The sequence below is a fragment of the Limanda limanda genome, chromosome 16, assembly GCF_963576545.1.
Source record: "Limanda limanda chromosome 16, fLimLim1.1, whole genome shotgun sequence".
Lineage (NCBI taxonomy): Eukaryota > Metazoa > Chordata > Actinopteri > Pleuronectiformes > Pleuronectidae > Limanda > Limanda limanda.
This window is the reverse complement of record NC_083651.1, coordinates 4943414-4966075: the sequence shown is the minus strand read 5'-3', so window position 1 is coordinate 4966075 and position 22662 is coordinate 4943414. Positions and strand designations below refer to the sequence as shown.

The following is a 22662-nucleotide window of genomic DNA, read 5'->3' as shown; positions in this document are numbered from 1 at the left end:
GGAAGAAGGTCGGTGCAGTCTTTCAAAAAATGTCACCTTGAAGCAACAGGCCTCTGAACATCGTGAAACTATCATGACATGGGGTAATCCTGGTCTCAGTGGGATCAGCTCCTGGGAACAGCTCCTGGTCTCAGTGGGAGCAGCTCCTGGTCCCAGTGGGAACAGCTCCTGGTCTCAGTGGGAACAGCTCCTGGTCCCAGTGGGAACAGCTCCTGGTCTCAGTGGGAACAGTTACTGGTCCCAGTGGGAACAGCTCCTGGTCCCAGTGGGAACAGCTCCTGGTCCCAGTGGGAACAGCTCCTGGTCTCAGTGGGAACAGCTCCTGGTCCCAGTGGGAACAGCTCCTGGTCTCAGTGGGAACAGCTCCTGGTCCCAGTGGGAACAGCTCCTGGTCCCAGTGGGAACAGCTCATGGTCCCAGTGGGAACAGCTCCTGGTCCCAGTGGCAACAGCTCCTGGTCCCTGTGGGAACAGCTCCTGGTCTCAGTGGGAACTGCTCCTGGTCCCAGTGGGAACAGCTCCTGGTCCCAGTGGGAACAGCTCCTGGTCTCAGTGGGAACAGCTCCTGGTCCCAGTGGGAACACCTACTGGTCTCAGTGGGAACACCTACTGGTCCCAGTGGGAACAGCTCCTGGTCTCAGTGGGAACAGCTCCTGGTCTCAGTGGGAACAGCTCCTGGTCCCAGTGGGAACAGCTCCTGGTCTCAGTGGGAACAGCTCCTGGTCCCAGTGGGAACAGCTCCTGGTCCCAGTGGGAACAGTTCCTGGTCTCAGTGGGAACAGCTCTTGGTCCCAGTGGGAGCAGCTCCTGATCCCAGTGGGAACAGCTACTGGTCTCAGTGGGAACAGCTCCTGGTCCCAGTGGGAACAGTTCCTGGTCTCAGTGGGAACAGCTCCTGGTCTCAGTGGGAACAGTTCCTGGTCTCAGTGGGAACAGTTCCTGGTCTCAGTGGGAACAGCTCCTGGTCTCAGTGGGAACAGCCCCTGGTCCCAGTGGGAACAGCTCCTGGTCTCAGTGGGAACTGCTCCTGGTCCCAGTTGGAACAGCTACTGGTCTCAGTGGGAGCAGCTCCTAGTCTCAGTGGGAACTGCTCCTGGTCTCAGTGGGAACAGCTCCTGGTCTCAGTGGGAACAGCCCCTGGTCTCAGTGGGAACAGCCCCTGGTCCCAGTGGGAACAGCTCCTGGTCTCAGTGGGAACAGCTCCTGGTCTCAGTGGGAACAGCTCCTGGTCTCAGTGGGAGAAGCTCCTGGTCCCAGTGGGAGCAGCTCCTGGTCTCAGTGGGAACAGCTCCTGGTCCCAGCGGGAACAGCTCCTGGTCTCAGCGGGAACAGCTCCTGGTCCCAGCGGGAACAGCTCCTGGTCACAGTGGGAACAGCTCCTGGTCTCAGTGGGAACAGCTCCTGGTCCCAGTGGGAGCAGCTCCTGGTCTCAGTGGGAACAGCTCCTGGTCCCAGTGGGAACAGCTCCTGGTTTCAGTGGGAGCAGCTCCTGGTCTCAGTGGGAACAGCTCCTGGTCTCAGTGGGAACAGCTCCTGGTCCCAGTGGGAGCAGCTCCTGGTTTCAGTGGGAGCAGCTCCTGGTCTCAGTGGGAACAGCTCCTGGTCTCAGTGGGAACAGCTCCTGGTCCCAGTGGGAGCAGCTCCTGGTCTCAGTGGGAACAGCTCCTGGTCCCAGTGGGAACACCTCCTGGTTTCAGTGGGAGCAGCTCCTGGTCTCAGTGGGAACAGCTACTGGTCTCAGTAGGACAGGACTTGTAACAGCTACTGGTCTCAGTGGGAAACAGCTCCTGGTCTCAGTGGGAGCCGCTCCTGGTCCCAGTGGGAACAACTCCTGGTCTCAGTGGGAACAGCTACTGGTCCCAGTGGGAAGTAGAGAATCATAAAGTTTAAAGAGTTCAAGGTCGCCGGGCAGTTGAAGGTTTCCTGTGAGTCATGTGTCCGTCGAGGTGCTGACCTAATTTAACCCGGCGGTTTGAGCCTGGTCTGTACTGTACGAGCAGAAATGTGATGCTGCAGGGGGCCGTGGTTTATTTGGCAGCCCCCCCAGTGGTGGTGCACTCTTGCCAGGTGCAGGATGAAATCCACCCAGCCAGCCAAGACCGTCATCTTTCCACTGGCAGCGCTGACTCTCCTCCAGTCACCGGACCCTGTGTCACTGGGAAATACCTGGTTCCCCTCGCTGCTCCTCTCCTTCCTCTCTGGTCCTTTCCTTACAAAACTTATTTTTCTCCGCAGGTGTTCAATGCAAAAACAGCCAAAGTGATCAGTCACCATCAGGTTGAAATTAAGCAGAGTTTCCCCAAGGAGGGGTGAGTGCTCCGACCTTCATTACTGCACAACACATGTTGATCACTAAATACTCCTTAGTAGTAGATGATGTAGAGAGATGGATCCTCGAGATTCTTTATCTTAGTCCATAAATATCTTGAAAATGGCAGAGAAAAAAATTTGAATGAAAGCAAATAAAGGTTCAAATCTATCTTTCTATAAACCTAAACATGAAAATGAATTAGTGTGAGGTTCTCTCTCCTGTTTACTGGGTTATTTAAGTTATACTTTAACTGAATTGTAGATGAATGTCTGACTCTGTTTAACAACGCAAATGTGTCCAAGGTCCAGCTCCAGTATTTTATTATTCATTGATTGGTACATATTCATCTTGCTGTGTAAACACATCTGGTGGATGAACACCAGAGACACTGAAGAGTATATATTTGATGCAACGTTTGTGTACAGGCTGATGTGAATAACAGATATTCTCTCATAAAATAATGCATCAAATAAAGGGAATTGACTTAATCATCACGCTAAATATCGAATAAAGACAAATACATGAAAGAAAATACAATAACAAGCTAATTAATTACAAAACCATTTATTCTGTTCTGAATCCTTGGCACTCATCTGGAGTAGTATCTAAAGTTTTCCCATGATGATGCTGTTTCCTGCTCATTCATCTTCACTGTTCACCTCTGTGTGTGTGTGTGTGTGTGTGTGTGTGTGTGTGTGTGTGTGTGTGTGTGTGTGTGTGTGTGTGTGTGTGTGTGTGTGTGTGTGTGTGTGTGTGTGTGTGTGTGTGTGTGTGTGTGTGTGTGTGTGTGTGTGTGTGTGTGTGTGTGTGTGTGTGTGTGTGTGTGTGTGTGTGTGTGTGTGTGTGTCAATCAGCTGGGTGGAGGAAGACCCCAAGGAGATCATACAGTCTGTGTACGAGTGCCTGGAGAGAACCTGTGAGAAACTCAGCCAGCTCAACATTGACCTCTCCAACATAAAAGGTGGGAGCCTGCTCGTCCGCTCCTGTAAACACAGGAAACACAACCGGCTGTTAACCAGCACCGAGCAGAGAGGATTCTGGGAGTAATGGCTTCACCTGTGTGTTGTGGTTTGTTGTTTTTTCTCAGCGGTGGGAGTGACCAATCAGAGAGAGACGACCCTGGTTTGGGACAAAGAGACGGGAGAGCCACTCTACAATGCTATTGGTGCGTGCATCATTTTCTATATCACTGTCTTGTGTTTTAATCTGGATTTACATCTACCTGCTAATTCCACACACGTCTGTATGTATGTATGTGGAACGTTTATCCGTTGCCTGAGAGAGTGAAGAGTTCAATTGGTTTAGTTTGGATAATTTGGACATGATACGTTCAGAATTAAAACAAATTGAGGAGGAGTCACTAATGACAAGAAATAATTCTGAAGTAGCACCAGGTTTAGAACAGTAAACTGCAAGTTATTTCTCACCTAATAATTACACTTATGAGCTTTCGGACACATTTTGCAACTTAGTGTTTCATATGGTTTAAAACGACACACTAACTACACAAACAGGGGAAGTAGTGTAAAAGACAGATGAATTAATGTAAATGTACTAATAGACAGATGCACATCTCTGTCGTAAATAACCAGTATAAAGAATCCCACCAAACTGGTTCTAACACAAGCCTCCATACGTCTTCCTGAAGTCTTCAACTGAGCAAATGAGATTATGTCATCGAGGAAACAGCTCAGCACATGAATGGGTTGCGCATCAGAGTGTCATGTATCATGTCTGCCCCCCCACCCATCATCACCCACCAACACGTGAGCACACACAGTGACCGCCCACTCAAACCTTCTCTGCCAGGTTTATTATTAAACAAAGGCTTTTATTCGAGCTCCAGTCCTCTGGTCTCAGGCTGGTTTGTCTAATGCAGTTTATCACTGTTCATGTGTCGTGTGGAGCTTCTTCTGAATTAAACCTTGTCATTAGTGAGTCGTCCTCAGTCAGTTCTACAATAAAATGTCACTTCTTCAGTGTGTGTGTGCAGAGCTTGATGTTGCAGCCAACAGGCGTGTTGACCTGGCCCCGGTTTACTGGTTCTCTCTGTAAAACCAGTGCTGCTGGTTCTTAACAACCTTTCACCTGAAGGCTGTAGTTTCTGTAGGGTTTTGCTTTTCTTTACATTCACTTCAGCTCTCAAACAACAGACGTAATTAGAATAGATTTGTGAATCCAGTTGAATGTTTTTCGGGTGTCGTGCAAAGTGTTGAAGATGAGAGATCCTCGTGATGAAGCCGATGTCGATGCTTTACTTTCTAACTGTAAGTCTGTGTCGTATGTTGTGTGTTCTGTGTGTAGTTTGGTTGGACCTGCGCACACAGTCCACAGTGGAGCGGCTCATCAACAAAGCTCCGGGTCAGAACAAGAACCACCTGAAGGTGAGAGAGGATCTGATCTGACTGCAGCTTTACAGAGTCATGACTAAAGGAACAGGTTGTTAGAGATAATAAAAATACATAGAACTGTGTTTAAAGATGGACGACACATCTCCACTTCCTGCCACTGAGCAAAATATCTCAGGAGCATTTTCTATAATGACATCTTTGGGAAATAGGCATACTTTGATTTAATGGTTGGTGGATTTCCCATCCACTAACCTGGAGGAGGCAGGGTTTATTGCAACCTGCAGTTATTGGAAAAGACCCAGAGTTCCTTTCATACCTGACAACCCCCCCATCATGTGTCCCTGCTGTCCTCCCGTCTCCAGCACAAGACGGGTCTTCCCATCAGCACCTACTTCAGCGCGGTCAAGCTGCGTTGGCTTCTGGACAACGTGGAGGAAGTCCAGCAGGCGGTGGCGAGTGGGCGGGCCCTGTTCGGCACGGTGGACTCCTGGATCATCTGGGTAGGATCCGTTTAAAACAGGGTTCGATCCTTTCATTTACAACGGGTGAAGCACAACGAGTCCATTGTTTGTTCCTCAGTGCCTGACGGGGGGGAACAACGGGGGCGTCCACTGCACAGACGTGTCCAACGCCAGTCGCACCATGCTCTTCAACATCAACAGCCTGGACTGGGATCCGGAGCTGTGCAGGTCAGCAGACACAGTAGAGAACAAACCTTCACAAAGACCCAACAAGTCCCTTAAATCCATCAAGATGAACCAAAAAACACACGCTCATAGATATCAGTCCTCAAATATGACTGATTAGTTTTATTTTCATCAAGATCCATGAATTATTCCCTCGGAAATCAGGGAAAAATATAAAGAATAAATAAATATCTCCACCTTATGTTACAAGGTTAAAGAAAGTGATAAAAGAATTGATTTATTCCTGAACAAACGAAAATGGATAGGCATGAAAAGAATGTTATATATACATGTGAGTTTAACTGAAACACTTTCCCACTGGTCACAGTAGAAACACTTGTGTTGTGTGTGCATGTGTGTGTTGTGTGTGTGTGTGTGTAATAAATCGTGATTGTTTGCTCTGCTGCTCTCAGGTACTTTGACGTCCCCATGCAGATCCTCCCGGAGGTCAGGAGCTCCTCTGAAATCTACGGCTATATGGTAAACTCCACTGACCAGAGGTCAATCTCTGTCTCTGTTGCATCTGTCTTCTCTGTCTCTTCTGTGTCTCTTCTATGTCTGTTCTGTCTGTTCTGTCTGTTCTGTCTGTTCTGTCTGTTCTGTCTCTTCTGTGTCTCTTCTCTGTCTCTTCTGTGTCTCTTCTATGTCTCTTCTATGTCTCTTCTGTGTCCCTCTGTCTCTTCTATGTCTCTTCTGTCTCTTCTGTATCTTCTCTGTCTCTTCTGTGTCTCTTGTATGTCTCTTCTGTGTCTCTTGTATGTCTCTTGTATGTCTCTTCTGTGTCTCTTCTATGTCTCTTCTATGTTACGTCTATGTCTCTTCTGTGTCTCTTCTATGTCTCTTCTGTGTCCCTTCTATGTCTCTGCTGTGTCTCTTGTATGTCTCTTCTGTGTCTCCTCTATGTCGCTTCTATGTTACTTCTATGTCTCTTCTGTCTCTTCTGTCTCTTCTGTGTCTCTTCTGTCTCTTCTCTGTCTTCTCTGTCTCCTCTGTCTCCTCTGTCTCTTCTGTCTCTTCTTTCTTCTGTGTCTCTTCTTTGTGTCTTCTCTGTCTCTTCTGTGTCTCTTCTGTCTCTTCTCTGTCTTCTCTGTCTTCTCTGTCTTCTCTGTCTCCTCTGTCTCTTCTGTCTCTTCTTTCTTCCATGTCTCTGTTTGACATGTACCTGACCCACTTGTCTTTCTCAGCTCGTTCCAAAGCTGTTAATCTAAATTCCAGCTAACCATCATCATAAAATATGATCTCATAATTGTCTTATACAATATTTTAAATCACTGTGGTAAACACATAACATGATATGATGCAGTTTGTCATTTACCTGAAAAGCAGTTAAAGCACCGATAAGGGATGGAAGATAAAGTAGTGAGGAAATTCCAGTTTAAAATAATCAACGTAACCTTTGACCCACATCCTGACAATTTATTTTTTCATAATTACTTCCACCTAGCTGGTTGTATTCCTAATTACTGATGATAGAGTTCTGTGGTACTTGGTGTGATAAGTTTCTCTGGTGCTTTATCACAGCAGCAGATCAGATGATAACAGATACTGTAGCTGTGGATCAGCCCATGTTCCAACTAACAGAAATATATAAAATAACTGCTTGTTTTATCATGTGTCTGAGTTTGTCTGAGCTCTTTTCTTATCTCCTGAACACAACCTGCTATCTGTCTGGTGCTAAAGCTTCTTTTTTTATTCTATGCAACATGCACTTTGCCCTGCAGAGCAGAGTTCACCACCTGGTTCTGTTGGTTTTACAGAATTGATTAGTTGTTGTTTATTTCCCACGCGTTTGTTTTCCTGGATGATTTCTCACAAACTGTTAAAGCTTCTCTGGAAAATCAGGATGAATGAATTAATATTAGAGGAAATGGCTCCAATTAGAAAAGATCCAGGTTCTTTGATTGCTACGACTCTTGTACAGAATTATCAGTCTTATATTTGTCTTAATCAAACATAATCACTTTCCTATTAGGTCATAAACAGCCCTGCACTGACTTTTATAACTCTTCATTCCCCTGTTCATCCGTATAATGTGGATTTATCACATTTGTACAGATAATAGATTAATCATTATCCATTATTAATCATCAGTTGCTGGCTCCATTTTTATGACATTATTATTAACGACCCGGCGACTGTGACATAACAAGGAAATGCTGATATAGTAGAATATAATTAATGATTTAAAACTGCTGTTATATTGGATTTTTGAATACTTGGCCACATAGTGTTTTGCAGGAAAATACAGAACAAACCGACTCATTGTTGTTGTTCTGTCGTTTATCCAAAACTCTAATTACGTCCCTCTCTGTCTCCCCAATAGAAATCCAGCTCGCTAGCAGGAGTTCCAATCTCTGGGGTGAGTTATGTAACTTCTGTTTCTTTGCTTTTTATTAATATAATAACTGATAAATGACGCCTTGGAGACAAGAGTTTCAGAACCAGTGGATCTTGATGTTCACCATCATGACGACGGGTTTGGCTCCAGTTTTAGATTAAGATGTTTGTCTTTGTGAATGAGACTTAAGATGTGATGTTGGATTATATTCACGTAAACTTTTTGTCTTTCAGTGTCTCGGGGACCAATCAGCTGCTCTCGTTGGTCAGATGTGTTTCAACGAAGGACAGGCCAAAAACACGTAAGAGGTTTCTCCACTACAGCAGTGATGGTGATTTATTTAATTACAAAATAAAGTGTTGTTTTATAACTCAGTCTTCAACAAAATATTCTGCCATTTTCCCAAAACTTGGTAAATACAATAAACTTAGATTATTTTAATTAAGCCCAAAGAAATAACCTCAAGGAGCCGCCATGTTTCCTGTAGTTTGATTAACATTTACATAAATCATGGAGGAAGCAGTAAACTGACTCTAACCAGCTTCATTAGCTGTGATGCTTTTTCAAGCTGATCTCATTTCCTATAAAGTGCATTTAAATCCAACACTTTCCATTTAATGAGTCTGGAACAAAGCTGTAAACTCTGTGTATCTATAGAAAAACAAAACCTTTATTGTCACGTTAAATGAATTGAAACTTAAAGGACAGTCAGGAAAGTGCATAATCTTATTAAAACATCAAAAAAATGTTTACAAAGATCCATGAGTTATTCTCGCAATGTTAAAGAAAGTAGAAAACCAGTTCTGGATCTGCTCCCTGATCCAGATCCAAACTAAATGAGATCCTCATGTTTTATGACCCGAACTGGATCCTAACCTGTGTTTCTCTCTGGTTGTTGAAAGGTACGGGACCGGTTGCTTCCTGCTCAGAAATACAGGGACCAAGGTGAAATATTTCACTGTACTAACATTTAAAAATACACTGACGACCCCTATTTAGTTACTTCACCTTCAGTACTCTGCTCTTTCCTCTGACTGGTTCAGGCTGTGATGTCCACGCACGGCCTGCTGACCACTGTGGCCTACAAACTGGGGAAGGACGAGCCGGCCTGCTTCGCCCTGGAGGTGAGTGACAGCTTCCACCTTGGACCTGGATTTAGTCTCTGCATAGTCGGCCATGTTGTTCCCTGCATTGTCATTTCCTTCTCCCTGCTTCTCTGGATCCAATGTCTTGCCTCCGTCCTCCCAGGGCTCCGTGGCCATCGCAGGGGCGGTGGTGCGCTGGCTGAAGGACAACATGGGCATTGTGCAGTCCGCCTCGGAGATCGGTACTTGCATGACACATTGATTCACTAAATAATAGAATGTGTGATTCTTAAAGATCTCACTGTAGAAACTTAATGTGTGTGTGGTATACAACAAGGCTTCACCCTGTCCTCTGTCATTCTGTCATTCAGAGAAACTAGCAGCTGCAGTGGGGACGTCATACGGCTGCTACTTTGTCCCGGCCTTCTCCGGGCTGTACGCCCCCTACTGGGAGCCCAGTGCCAGAGGGTGAGATTGTCAGCTGTTCAAACACATCGGAGCAGTGGACTTCTATTTGACCCTGGAATCAGGAGAACTATCTATTATCTTGTCGTATAATGAGCGTAGTTAGAAGTGACCTGAACCTGCCTGTTTGCTCTGGAGCTGCTTCAGAGTTATTCCTTGATATTAGTGATGGTGATTATATCTGGTTTTCTCTCTCTCTCTCTGTTTCCAGCATCATCTGTGGCCTGACTCAGTTCACCAACAGGAGCCACTTGGCGTTTGCTGCTCTGGAAGCCGTCTGTTTTCAGACCCGAGAGGTGAGCAGCTGCTTTTCACCCGGTTGAATATTGAGACAGACGTAGAAACTATTGCAGTTAGAATATCACTCCTCCTGTGTTTCAGATCCTGGATGCGATGAACCTGGACAGCGGCGTCCCCCTGACGCAGCTGCAGGTGGACGGAGGCATGACCACCAACAGATTACTGATGCAGCTCCAGGCCGACATCCTCTGCATGCCCGTGTGTAAGTGGAGCGCGTGACACAGGCATCACACACTGAGGCTTAAATCTCTGTGACAAAGGTACAAGTAAACTAAGGAGAAATGCAAACTTGTTAAAGCCTGAGCTGAGGAGCTGAATCCTGTTTTTGAAAAGTGGAGCTAAATGACGATAATCATCAAATAATTTAAAAAAAACAACTCCTGCAGCTCAAGAACAACAGCTGTGATGTTTTAAGATCTGTTGTTCAATCGGTGTAACACCTGAAATGAGCCTGAACTCAATTTCACTCGACACGGACTCAACAGCTTTCCATCTTCTCTGACCTTTGTCCTATTTAAAACACACACACACACACACACACACACACACACACACACACACACACACACACACACACACACACATGAATGAACAAACTCTTACTTTGAATCCAGGAGAAGGTGAAGAGCACAGATTCACTTGTGTACTTTACTGTGAACTCATGAACCGTCAGTCAAAACAGAAACATGACAAAGTCCACATGTATCCATATGTGTGTGATGAGTTTTTTTATTGGTCAGAGCAAAACTGTGCAAACTAACAAGACAAAATACATGAACTACAAATTCATCAGTTTCCTTCTCTGATTATTTTTCACATAAAATTTGAATAAAACAATTTTGTATTTACCAGAATGTGATGCAGGGGAATATAATGATCAGTGTGTCGGTCTGTTATCATTTCATCTCTGAAGCAGATCAGAAAAAACGTTTTAAACAAATTCATGAAACTACATTTGTAAAGTTTTCACCCTTCTTTATATAGATATACATATTTTAAAATTTCCATAGCAGCGAGTTTGACTTGTCCAATCAAAGAGAGGCTCTTTGCCCAGAACCTTTCACCAATAAGCAGAAAAAGTATTAACATGTACTAGATATGAAGGGAGTAACTTTTTATTGCTAGTAGTGATTTACAGGATTAATCAATACTCTACACTTACACATAATATGATCTGAGGCTTTTCAGCTGAAGACAGGAGTCGGTGACATTGTATATTTCCTACTAGATTTATATTTTCTGGGTATATGTCGGCTCTCTGGTCATTTTAAGGACTTAGTTTTCTAACTGGTGTTGTCTCCCTCCAGCACGACCGGCCATGGCAGAGACCACAGCTCTGGGTGCAGCCATGGCAGCAGGGGCAGCAGAAGGGGTGGACGTGTGGAGCCTGAGGCCCGAGGACCTCCCAGAAGTTATTTCTGAGAAATATGAACCTCAGATCAACTCTGAAGGTAAGAAAAACAAAATCAAGGACCTGTAGTAGAAACTGGAATCAGGTTTTGATCCTCAGACAGAAAACACACAGTTCTCCATCAAACTGGAGATTCTCAGGGCGGTAGACACTGTAGTGTGATTTGCTGCCATCTGGTGGTGGGATGTAGCAAAGTAAATTTACATTTACGGTACTTTTTACGGTGCCTAACTTAATTAAAGTAGATTTATTTTCAGGTACTTTTTTCAGCTTGTACTTTTATTACTTTATGTTAATATTCACAGCAGCTCTTAATGTTTACAACAACTGTTTTATTGTGGCAGGCAAACTAAGAAAATAAGTAATAACAAAACAAAATAATAATATACAATAATTAACTTAAGAATTCTAAGCTGTTACAAACATACTAAAGTTGTGATTTCATTTTTTAAAATTATTTAATTATTCAAATTAGTTTTACTTTTAACATTTAGTCTTGTTATTCGTATTTTTACTTTAGGTAAAATGTTTCAGTGCTTCCTCCACTGCTGCTGCCATCTAGTGGACATTACTGTTATGACTGTTCTCTGCTAACGTCTGTGTTTGTCTCCGTCACAGAGAGCGAGTTCCGCTTCGCCCGTTGGAAGAAGGCCGTCCAGAAAGCCATGAACTGGGAGACCACCGAGCCGTGCTGCAACTCTAATGGTAATCAGCTGATATGAAACCCTCTCCCAGTGAACACGTGTGATGAGCACCAGTCACATGACGGCTGATCAAAGAGGGAAATGTTAGAGTCAATGTTTATTAAATCTCCAGAAAGAGTTTTGTAAACAATGGAGTCGGCTCTGCTGGACAAACTATGATGATGCTCTTTCTAAATATCCCTGAGCATGTTTTTCTATATTATCTTATCTAAAAATATCATATTAGTCCACATTCAATAAGATAAATAGTGATGCTTACATATTTATCAAAGGCAAATATCAGCTGAGATGTCCATGACTTGTTTGTGACTGTTCCATCTCGGGCTGCTCTCTCCTTCCTTCGACGACAGGTTGTGGAAAGAAGATAAACGGCGCCCCCTGGGTAGTGCCGCCCACTCCCCCCCCCACCAGAGTGGACCCCTAAGGTCCGACATTCGCTGCTGCATGTCATGTGTGACCTTTCTGAGCACGGACCCCTGTACACACCTGGTATTAACATGTGGTTGTTGTGATCCGATCACAAGTGGACAGGTCTGTGTGTGTGTGTGTGTGTGTGTGTGTGTGTGTGTGTGTGTGTGTGTGTGTGTGTGTGTGTGTGTGTGTGTGTGTGTGTGTGTGTGTGTGTGTGTGTGTGTGTGTGTGTGTGTGTGTGTGTGTGTGTGTGTGTGTGTGTGTGTGTGTGTGTGTGTGTGTGTGTGTGTGAGAGGTAGAGGGACGAGTCAGGAGATTTGACCCATTTAAGGAAAGTATTGATCATAATGTTGTGATCAGTGTTTGTATTCAAATCAACGAGAAGAGAAACAACAGGACGTCCTGATTGTTGGGTGTGTTCACTTCACAGTCGTACTGTTAACACCAGGTGTGTACAGGAACACTAACTGACTGAGGCATGATCACATTACAGAGCATCACTAACACAGTGTGTTGAAGGGCCGGACTGATACAGATTAAAAAAATATATATATTTGGATAAGAAAACAGCATCAGTGCACAGGAACTCTGCTTCGTCGACCTGAGCATGTGACCGGGGGTTAAACCTGGATGAGTAGAGTCCTGCTTTATTGTTCAGGCCTCAGTTGTGTAATTCACCTTTTGTATCAGTCCTGCCACGGTGTGTTTAAGTTGTGCGGTTGTGCATGTTACTGTATATATTGTGTGTTTGACTCTCACAGAAAGGGACTGTTGCTCTGACTGAAGCTCGGCTGCTGTTTGAAAAGTGTTTAAACCTGAGATGTTTCAGTCTCTTGAACCAACAGTTATATCTCAGGAGTTGGTTCACAGGAAGCTCAATGTCACAGTGTCCCTCTTTATATATTATTTATATGAAGAACATAAAACAATTGGAAATGGTGTAAGTAGTGAAGGCTGAATATGAACTTTGAAGAGCAGAAAAGGGTCACAAAGTATTTTAAAGTATCTTTAAATTAATTTATACATGGACTTAGTGAGGAGTAGGAGCAGATTAAAGGACTTATGAGGCAAAAGTAATGTTAAACCAATGCTTAAAACATTGTGGAGCATAGTGTTTGTTGCACAGAGTCAGTTTAACTTGGTGAAACAGCTAAATGTCAATGAGACCTTTAAGCTACTGATGGAGGTCAGTCATTAACCGACCATCCCCTGAAATTCATTAAACACCTGTTGTAGCTGCTTTATGCTTTAATTTAAAACAAAGGAATCAGGTCCAGTTCAGCTCACATCTGATTTTAAACCTCACAGCTCAGAGCTGGACTCTCAGTGTCAGAGCAACAGAACCCATGGGTGAACACACATTTGGTTTCACGCTGTTTTAAACCATTTTCCTAATTACTAATGACTCTGCCACTGGACTGTGTGTTCAACCCATTCACTTTGACTAAAGATGGACGACATCTCTCCTCTTCTTCCTGAAGCTAAACTATCGCAGACACGGGCGCTGCCATCTTGTGCTTTTGATGTTAATCGAGTCTGTTCATCAATGACTGAATAAAACACTGACGGCATTTTCTGATAATCTAAATGAGGTCATTCTCAGAAGATGCAATAATCAAATTCAGACATGTGGAGTTTTCTGACCGAGCTGTCAAGTCGTCCATTCTCATAGACAGTTAATGGTTCATCCAGAGAAAAGCCTGACTCCCTGTCTGTGAAATCTGTTTCTCCTCTCGTGTGTGTGAGTCTCACAATGATCCTGTTGTGTGTCTTCACCACAGATCAGCAGCAGTAACACACCTGCAGTGCAACCTGGCTGACTCCTGTGGAACAAGCCTGAAGGAGGAACCTCACACTGGAAACAGGAGCGGTCACCGTGGTTGTGACGGGACTTGAAAACTGAAAATCCTCCACATTATGTGCCAGCTGCAATCAGGTGACCTGTGGAGCTTCTTGTAGCAACAAGGGAAACATGGTCCATGTATATATTCTTCCTCGTCCTCTTCTTCGTCCTTTTTAATAAAAACAAGTGTTTATTCCTTGCACCACCTCACAGTAGAAGCTATGGAATTCCCTTCTGGAATCTGGTGTTTGTCGCCTGAAGCCCAGTTTCACACACTACTGCCCCTCGTCACTGTAACCAAGGGAGACCGGGTACTGTTGTTTCCTGTGCTTTGAGTGGTTGGTACTGTTCTTTGTATTTAAACTGGGGTTTGTTCCTGGACGAATGAGACACACTGCCTTCTGAGCTGTAATATAGTAATTGTAAAAAATATTTTTGAGAAAAAAAGAAGGAAAATAGAATCATAACTCTGGAATCTTTGCACCTGAAAAATGTTTTTAAATGTAATATGAAGCCGACGCTGTTTTATTGATCCTGTTTGATTTTTGAACCACAGTGTTTTTAACCTGATTCATTTTGATGATTTGTTAAAGTTTCCTTGAAGAGGCCCAACTAAGACCATGTGAAATAGAATCTTTACAAATCCATAAAATCAAAGCAACTACGTACATTTTGATTCTGTATGATCACATTTTATAAGTCACTTTCAAACACGACCCTTTGTATCCGAGCCACGTGAGACTCACTTTAATTCAGAGTAAAGACACCGAGAGGAAATCACATTTTCTAAATGACTGTTTCCAGATTTATCAACATTGAAAACATTTTGATTTGTGTGAAGGTAAATTCCCTGGATCCTTTCTGCACAATGCTTTTCTTTGTAGTTGCACAATTGATGTCCTGTTTTACATTATTTATTGTTTGTGCAGTGGGTGCTACGACTTTATATTTAGTAATGGGTTTTGATTATTGATTTTTATATTAGTATGTTTTATTTTTAAAATGAATGGGATCCAGACTCTGCTTTCTTCAAATCTTGCCAATCTGGTATGTGCAACAGACGACATTAAAGTTTTGAATTAATCCAAAAGACTTTGATCTGTTTGACTCCAAATGCAAGAAAGTTGTCAAGTTACCACAGCAGCCTCTTGTGTTTGAAAATATGATTGTGACGGATTTGTTTAGTATTTAAACCTTAATTGTCACCATCAAGCTCACACTTATTAGAAACTGCAGGTCCTCTGATTCCCATCCTTCAACCTGCTTTGTCCTACTCACTTTGAAGACATGTTTTACATTTACATTCTCAACTAAAGTTTTAACTTAAAGTATCATTTAAGGGTTTATAATACCAGAGACTTATAAATATATATGGAGTATCACCTGATAGCGGACACTATGGTTCCAGGGTTTCATTCCCCATTTCATTCGACCTCACACAGCTTTTAACATTTGATGACTTGAATATCAGTATTTCTCAAACAGTAGCTGATTAAAATGTTTTAATTAATGTTATTCTGTGGCCTTGACCTCAAAAACATGACACTAGATAACAAGCCAAACCAGCTGATTCTGGACATTGTCCTGTAATGGTGGATTTGGGGAGGTCACTGGAAAAAAAAGAGACATCCTCCATCTGTTTTGAAGTTTGCAGCAATCCCAGGGATTTTCTTCAGGAAATGAAAACTCTTATTGGTTTTCTAAAAATGCATAATAAGTATTCTTCAGTGCAGGACTCCAGGCTCAGTTGTTACAGTGTTTGAGTTTAGAGTTAAAGTGTAAAGATGGTGGAGGAAGGAAACTCAGAATCTGACACGGCACAAACCAACCGCTGCTAAATGAAGAGGCAGCAACACGACTCAATCGAATACAGACATATGGTTTATATCAAGTTATTTCATTGTACTTAGAATTTACAAAGTCTTAACAAGTCAATGAATGAAGCAAAGTAAATATATTCAAAGTCGATAAAGAGATTTGTCAGATACAACGAAGAAACTAAAATACAGAGTCTTATTGTCGAGGCCGAGTTCACAGAGGATTTCTTCCAAATGTTGACATTTACTAAATTCTCCGACACAAGGTTCGGAGGAAACTGGGTTAAGCAGTGAACTGGGAGACGTGCTCCACTCACTGGTCCAAGCAGGAAGTTCATGTAATAAAAGGTCAGTTGTAATGACAGTGGAGGAATGGGTCCATCAGAGGCTTCAGCGGGAGAACTGCCTCTTGTCTCCTTTTCCTTTGTTGACGTGTTTGAAGACTCGAGCTTTCTGCCCGGCCCATGACTTCGAGTATCCAAACCCACCTCCGCCTCCTCGCTTCTGTATCTTCACACCTCTGCTTTTGCTGGAGTCTGTGGGGGGGGGGGCTGGGTTAAGGAGAACAACACTCAATGGTCAAAGTTACATTTGTGTGTCTGTGTTGTGGCTTCTGCTTTCATAATGTAAATGTGTTGTGTTCTTAAGTGAGGTGTTGTCAGTGTTCAAAGTCCCAGCTTAGTAACAGTTGTGTTGTTTTCATCCCTGAGGTACGAACGTCTCATTAATGGACACGCACGGTTATATTAGAAAATATGAGGAGAACAAACACTTGATCCGAACTAAAAGAAGTTGCAGCTTCTAAATGCAGGAAGAGCAGCTGGTAAATAAATAACTCGTGATATGAATCTGCTCTTAACTAAACAAGATCTGTCACGTTGTCGCTCTCGTGCTTATTTTTTCCAATAACGCGCATGTGGGAGATAAAAGAAACGTTGAATAGCTACACAATAAAAACCCATCAATGTGTGCAGAACCACTACAAAGGATACTCAGGTCGACGTATGGTGGCACTTTGAATCCGAAGGAGGCCGACACCATGGGCAGGTTGAGCGTGTTGACGCTGTAGATCTGTTTGAGCGAGTGGGAGTCGTACGCCCTCACGTACGACTTGTAGGCTTCCTGCGCCGACTTGTGGAGGTAGTAGTTCTTCTCGATCAGTTTCTCCAGCTGAGGAACAACAAGGTTTTTTACTAAAGCAATGAGCCTGACTGAAGCTAGAATGGACACAGAGGCTGGCGAGACATCTTCATTGGATCTATTTACACCTTCCAGAGCAAAGCAGATTCCTTACCTGAGACTGGATATCAGAGATTTTAGTCCAAGAGAATTCAAACTCGCTCAGTGGGACCTGAACAACAGAAGAATCCAGTGAGTGGAACCAAATCTTATTAAAACGTGGAATATGGAGAGTGTATCTTATTAAAAGATAAATGTAAAGAAGCAGGCGTGGTTACCTTGGCCTGTTTGAGGAAGCGCAGGAAGCCGAGCTCCTCTGGCCGGAGGATGAGGAGCGCGTGGCCGCTGCCGTTGATGCCTCGGGCCGTTCTGCCGACTCTGTGGATGTATTCCTGTGGACAGAGAGTAAAGCTTAGATTCAAAACCAACGCATTAAAAACCCCTGAGCTCTAGGAGATGATGTCTCAGTCTCAGTACCGTGGGGTCATCTGGGGGGTCGTACTGGACGATCCAGTCCACCTCGGGGATGTCCAGCCCTCGAGCGGCCACGTCCGTGCACAGCAGGATGCCTGAGTCCGCGTTACAGAACTGGAAGAAGGTGGTGGTTCGTTTGGTCTGCTTCTGTTTCCCCTGGGACACGGAACAAAGAAAACACTGTTAGAGAGCTGGCTGTGTGGAAGGGTCTCATCATTTTAGATGGATTTGAATATCATGCAAACACTCCATTACGAGTGTACATGTGGGCTTTAGCTGTTTGGTACAAAAACATTGAATCTTCTAACAATTCTGGTTTGTATTTTAGATTTGAACCGAATCATGCAAATGGGTTACGTGTCGAACCCTGACTGGAAATCGAGTTCAGCTGAAGGATTCTGAGACTTACATGAATCGCCAACACAGGCAGGTCGATGTAGTTGAGCAGCTCATAGTGGAATTTCACAGACATACAAGAGGAGAAGAAGACCATGAGCTTCTTCTTGCGGTTCTTCTTCAGGAAGGTGAAGAGCAGCAGGAATCTCTTCTCTGACGGACACACCACGTAACCCTGAAACACAGGCAGGTTCACGTCAGTATTGAGTTTTGCTGGAAGGTCAAAGGTCGTCGCTGACACAAGCACGAGGCTGCGTGCACTACCTGCTCGAGGCCGTCCACCGTGGCGTTGTCTTTGTTCTCGTCCACCCCGACCCACAGGGGCTCCTTCTTCAGCGAGATGCGAGCCAGGTCCTCCACCTTCCGGGTCTGAGTGGCTGAAAACAGCATCGTCTGCCTCTTCTCTGGAGTCAGTGAGAGAACAACACGGGTTAGAGAGCAAATGGGTTTTATACTGTAGACAGAATGTAGAGTTCCTTGGCTTTTAGCCTCAGAGCTGGTTTCATATCAGGTGTTTGTATCGGTCCCTACTCTCGACCACAGATCCCAGAGAATGAGCTCAACTGTCCTCAGGCCCAGAAGGTTTAATGTGCAGTGAACAAGTGGGGAAGGAGGACAGAGGAGGACATAAGGAGGACAATCCCAGGGAGTCTAGTGGCCTAATTTTGCAACAGTGGGTTGCTGCTGCAAAATGGATATAGCATCAACACTGAATGATATTTTAGTAAGTAGGACATCAAGACACCGGGATTCCAGGACAGAGCTGGAGAACTTTCAGCTCTGGATACGTACTCGGCAGCAGCTTGATGATCTGCTTCAGCTCCTCCTCGAAGCCGACCTCCAGGATCCGGTCGGCCTCGTCGATGATCAGACACTGGAGGTTCTTGTACATGAACCCGGGAGTATTCTGCAGATACAACAGCAAGGACATGTATAAAATACTACTATTTGAAGTATTAAAAAACATTAACAGTAGGAATTGTGAATCTGTGTCGAGTGTCACAGTATGTACAACATGTAATGATAGTTGATACCATTGGATCATGAACCATTTTTTCTAGTAGCAGTTTACTTAAAGTGCTCTGTATATCTACTGATCCATGATGGCTGCGCCCCCCCCAGCTCACCTGAAGATGGTCCAGCAGACGACCGGGCGTGGCCACCAGGAGGTTCACACCATTGACGAGTCTCTGGGCCTCAGCTGTGCGGTTGCTGCCTCCCATGACCAGACCGTAGGTGTGCACGTGAAACGTCATCAGCTCCTTCAGCACGCCGTAGGTCTGCATGGCCAACTCACGAGTGGGCGACAGTACCACCACACCGGTGCCTGAGCAAAAAGGAGCAAATTAGTATTAGGCTTGTTGTTTTCCATTCGATGATTAAACCACTGTGGTAGATAATAACATTTTAGACTATTTCCCAACATGATCAATCTCTCATAAGCACATATAGTGTAAATAAAGAGGGGGATTACCATTCCTGGGCATGAACTTGAGTTTGTAGATGAGCTCTATCGATGGGATCAGGAAAGCCAACGTTTTACCACTTCCTGTCTTCGCTGCAGCGAGCACGTCCCTGCACGAAACAGAAGCACAGTTATAACATCTTCCATATGAAAGGATCATCAATTAACATGATCTGAACCAATCCTACACTTGTTTTACGTCATAGAACATCAATTAGTTGTACAAATTGATTCATAAGAGTCTTGGCTGCAGACGCACCTTCCCTCCAGCAGGGGCCGGATGCTTTTATGCTGAATCTCAGTCATGTGTTCAAAGCTCATCTCCTTGACTCCCTTCAGGGTGTTGTCGCTCACCAAACCAGCGAGAGACGCAAACGATGTGTCCTCAAACGCCCCTGAGGACAAAGTTAACAGAAACAATAAGTGACAGGCTCTCCTAGACTCCGAATTTAGAGAAAGACCAGGTTAAGACATATTAAAAGACTAAATAAAAGTAGTTGGGATGGACGTGTCCTTGCGGTTGCTCCCGTCAGAGGAGTCATGGGCGTCTCCTCCGTGGGACAATCACAAGTGTCTCTGTATGCCTCAGTTGACACCCTGGTTCACGATGGGATCAGTGAACAGGCAACACATAAAGGCAACGCAGCCGAATGTGGCTCTAAGTTCTCAGGAGGTGAGAAAATAAACATGAAAACTACAGTTTGGAAGACATTAAATGTTATAATACCTGTTAGACCAGCTGGTAATTCTGGTTGATCTTCCTCTCCATCCTCCCCCTCCTCATCATCTTCATCTCCCTCATCGGAGGCCTGTTCTCCATCCTCATCTGTTACTCCTGCTTCCTCCTCCTCTTCCTCTGTTGCTTTGGTCTTCTTCTCAGCTGGAATAAGGATAATGACAAACACGTGTAAGTTGACATTACAGGAATCTGGGGTTGGTTCCATTTCCAAAATGCTTCCATCTCTCACCTGGTGATTCATGAGTGTCCGCGAGCTTCCGTTTCTTCTTCGTCTTCTTCTTCTGAGCAGGTGCTGTCTCTGTGGGGGTCTCTTCCTCTGGTCCACCCTCCTCTTCCTCCTGCTTCTTCTCCTTGGGCACCTCGTCCGTCACACAGGAGGTTGCTGGTTCTTCAGAACATGCTTCTACCAGTTCGTTGGAATTCACTGTGAAACACGTAAAACCACGATCAGATACAGCAAATATGGATAATAAAAGTTAAAACAAAACTATAACATGTCTAACTCCTGTTTAAGTTCGTGTGATGATAATATTCTACTCTGGACACCTGGCCATGCTAACGTGCTAACATGCTAATGAAGTGAGGCTATTGATGACATCACATGTGACAGAGTAAGCTAACATGCACAATTATCAGGTGTAGATTGTGAGCTAAATGTAAAAAGTTCAAACTAAAACAGCTAATTTCAACCACAGCGATGAGAAATCCCGATTTAAAAACACGTCGTGCTACCGAAGCTAGCCTAGCTTAGCCTAGCATGTGGCTAGCCTAGCCTAGCATGTGGACTCCATCACGGTTTCCCGGAACAACAACAAGCAGCAGCGGGTTCATTCCTCATCTCTCACCGGCCTCGTCGTCTTCTGCTTGTTTCCTCAGCAGCTTCCGCTCCTTGTTCTTCACGTTTCTCTTCTCGATCTTCTTGCGCAGCAGCTTCATCTGCAGGTCCGCCATGGTTCCGGGACACAGCGACACTACGGCGACACGTGTGTGTGCTTCTCAGGGAAGGACCCTCACGAGGACGACTTCGCACTGCCTGAATGAAAACCCAAAGGACCTCGCCATGCGCAGAGACATTTGCCTGAATAATGTTTTGTTTTTTTTAAATGACGTCCAGAACTACCCTGACAACTTGTTTTGATTTAAAAAACATAATATACATACACGAACCTACATCACACATTTTAATACAGTTTGACTGACAGTAAAACGACCCCTCCAATTATTTTTATTGACCCTTATTATTATTATTCATAGAACTGGACATGCCATGCTATTGTGTTGTGTTATAGTTATACATTTTTTTTATTCAGGGTCGATTCGGTTAATCTGGGACATTGGGTGATGTGTGACACCTAAACTTCAGGCTGTTTATTTCTTGTTATAAATAAATCTAGTCAACAGGACTTTTGTCAATCAAACTTTTGGAATTACATGACAAGGTCAGTGATAGCATTCTGACTAGATTAATGTGAAGGATATATAATGTTCCTAATTGTTATCAAATTATGTTTGTGATGTTTTCAAGTAACAAAATATGCATTGAGTTGCTCAATGTAAAATGTGTTTTAGTCTAATATTAATTTCCAAATATGTTTTAGCTGTCCTACTTTATCAAACATGATTGATAATATGGGACAGTCATTTAAATTCTATAAATGGGGGAAATATGCATTTAAAGACTTCCTGAAGTAAAATAAATAGATAAACTAAAGAGATGTAGCATAAAGTCTTTGGCTGTTAGACAGGAGTTGGTAATGGTAAATACAATATTCCCCTGTCTCTTTAAATCTATTGTCTGGTTTGTTAACTAGCACACGAGAAGAGTCTGTCCTGTGGTCTGCAGCCATTGGTCTCACCAAACATGTGAAGAAGACAATGGGCTGATTGATGATGATGATTCTCTCACCTGCAAGGACTGTTTCTTCCCATCAGAATGGTGAATTCCTGAATTAATAAACTGTTATCGTTGCTTGCTGTTGATTGGCTTTTAATAGATGTATTAAAAAATTGTTATACACCTTCAATAGAATGTTATAAATTAATTTGATAGTTTCTCTATTTAGGCTAGCGTTCTTTATGAATGTTGATATGAATTAATGACATTTCTATCAATAAGCTCTTATATTCTCCATAATGCTTTAAATAAATGTGTAATATTGAGCTTGACGTGCATAAAGCAAGTTGATTTTGACTTTTCTTATAAATGTCTGGACTAGATTTTCCCTGACAAGCTAAAGATTCTTTATAGATTTGTTTCAAATTGGTGAAACCATTTGTGGAAATAAAAAAATTGGAAATTTCACAGCTTTTTCACAGCTAGGTCACATCATATCACATCATATATTTTTTAAGCTTTTAAAACATTTTTGAAAACATAGTTTTCCCTCCACCTTCATTTGAGAAGAACTTGGTCTCAAGTCAGCTTGGTCATGTCTCATATAAAGTGAACAAATTTGATGTAGTATGTCTCTCAATGTGTTTCCTATGGAGCAGAAAGGACATCAATTGAGACAGGTGGTGAGGGGAAGAGGAAAAGTCAAACAAAGGGTCCATGTCCCTACATGAATAACATGTAGACTAAAGGAGAGGCAGGAAGTTACTATAGAAACTGACATATGAATGGAAAAGGCACAGAAAGGGAAAACAGAAACAAACGAAATTATGACGAAAAGAGAATAAGGAAGTGAG

The 22662-nt window shown here is 43.6% G+C and overlaps 2 protein-coding genes across 3 annotated transcripts in view; one reads left to right on the top strand and one right to left on the bottom strand.

Moving 5' to 3' along the window:
• LOC133021513 (glycerol kinase-like) overlaps window positions 1-14994 on the top strand; it is a 16962-nt gene extending 1968 nt beyond the window's left edge. Inside the window, exons 2-20 of one of the 2 annotated variants that reach the window (XM_061088403.1) lie at window positions 2235-2308; window positions 3165-3271; window positions 3398-3475; window positions 4615-4694; window positions 5024-5161; window positions 5241-5350; window positions 5761-5827; window positions 7671-7706; window positions 7919-7986; window positions 8588-8630; window positions 8729-8809; window positions 8934-9012; window positions 9142-9238; window positions 9447-9531; window positions 9617-9737; window positions 10843-10986; window positions 11565-11651; window positions 12001-12075; window positions 13843-14994. In XM_061088403.1, coding sequence (XP_060944386.1) covers window positions 2235-2308; window positions 3165-3271; window positions 3398-3475; window positions 4615-4694; window positions 5024-5161; window positions 5241-5350; window positions 5761-5827; window positions 7671-7706; window positions 7919-7986; window positions 8588-8630; window positions 8729-8809; window positions 8934-9012; window positions 9142-9238; window positions 9447-9531; window positions 9617-9737; window positions 10843-10986; window positions 11565-11651; window positions 12001-12074 — 1569 coding nt within the window. In that variant the 3' untranslated portion in view covers window position 12075; window positions 13843-14994. The remainder of the gene's footprint in view (window positions 1-2234; window positions 2309-3164; window positions 3272-3397; window positions 3476-4614; window positions 4695-5023; window positions 5162-5240; window positions 5351-5760; window positions 5828-7670; window positions 7707-7918; window positions 7987-8587; window positions 8631-8728; window positions 8810-8933; window positions 9013-9141; window positions 9239-9446; window positions 9532-9616; window positions 9738-10842; window positions 10987-11564; window positions 11652-12000; window positions 12076-13842) is intronic. The other variant, XM_061088404.1, reaches the window with a different exon arrangement.
• Window positions 14995-15767: 773 nt separating this feature from the next.
• Window positions 15768-20958, bottom strand: ddx18 (DEAD (Asp-Glu-Ala-Asp) box polypeptide 18). Its single transcript, XM_061088180.1, has 14 exons — window positions 20820-20958; window positions 20204-20398; window positions 19963-20115; window positions 19495-19630; window positions 19245-19345; window positions 18898-19097; window positions 18563-18677; window positions 18035-18174; window positions 17784-17945; window positions 17378-17530; window positions 17179-17292; window positions 17016-17072; window positions 16714-16891; window positions 15768-16257 (listed from the first exon to the last, which is right to left on the bottom strand). Exons 1-14 carry the CDS (start codon window positions 20923-20925, stop codon window positions 16112-16114), a joined length of 1956 nt encoding a protein of 651 aa, XP_060944163.1. The 5' UTR covers window positions 20926-20958; the 3' UTR covers window positions 15768-16111.
• Between the last annotated feature and the right edge of the window lie 1704 nt (window positions 20959-22662).

Excerpts from the sequence above, each read along its gene's own strand:
- ddx18 (XM_061088180.1), bottom strand. The coding sequence starts at position 20,925 with ATGGCGGACCTGCAGATGAAGCTGCTGCGCAAGAAGATCGAGAAGAGA. Across the intron at positions 19,346-19,494 it reads CGGCCCCTGCTGGAGGGAAG|GGACGTGCTCGCTGCAGCGA; the intron begins GTGCGTCTGCAG and ends TGTTTCGTGCAG. Across the intron at positions 18,678-18,897 it reads GTCTGCTGGACCATCTTCAG|AATACTCCCGGGTTCATGTA; the intron begins GTGAGCTGGGGG and ends TTGTATCTGCAG.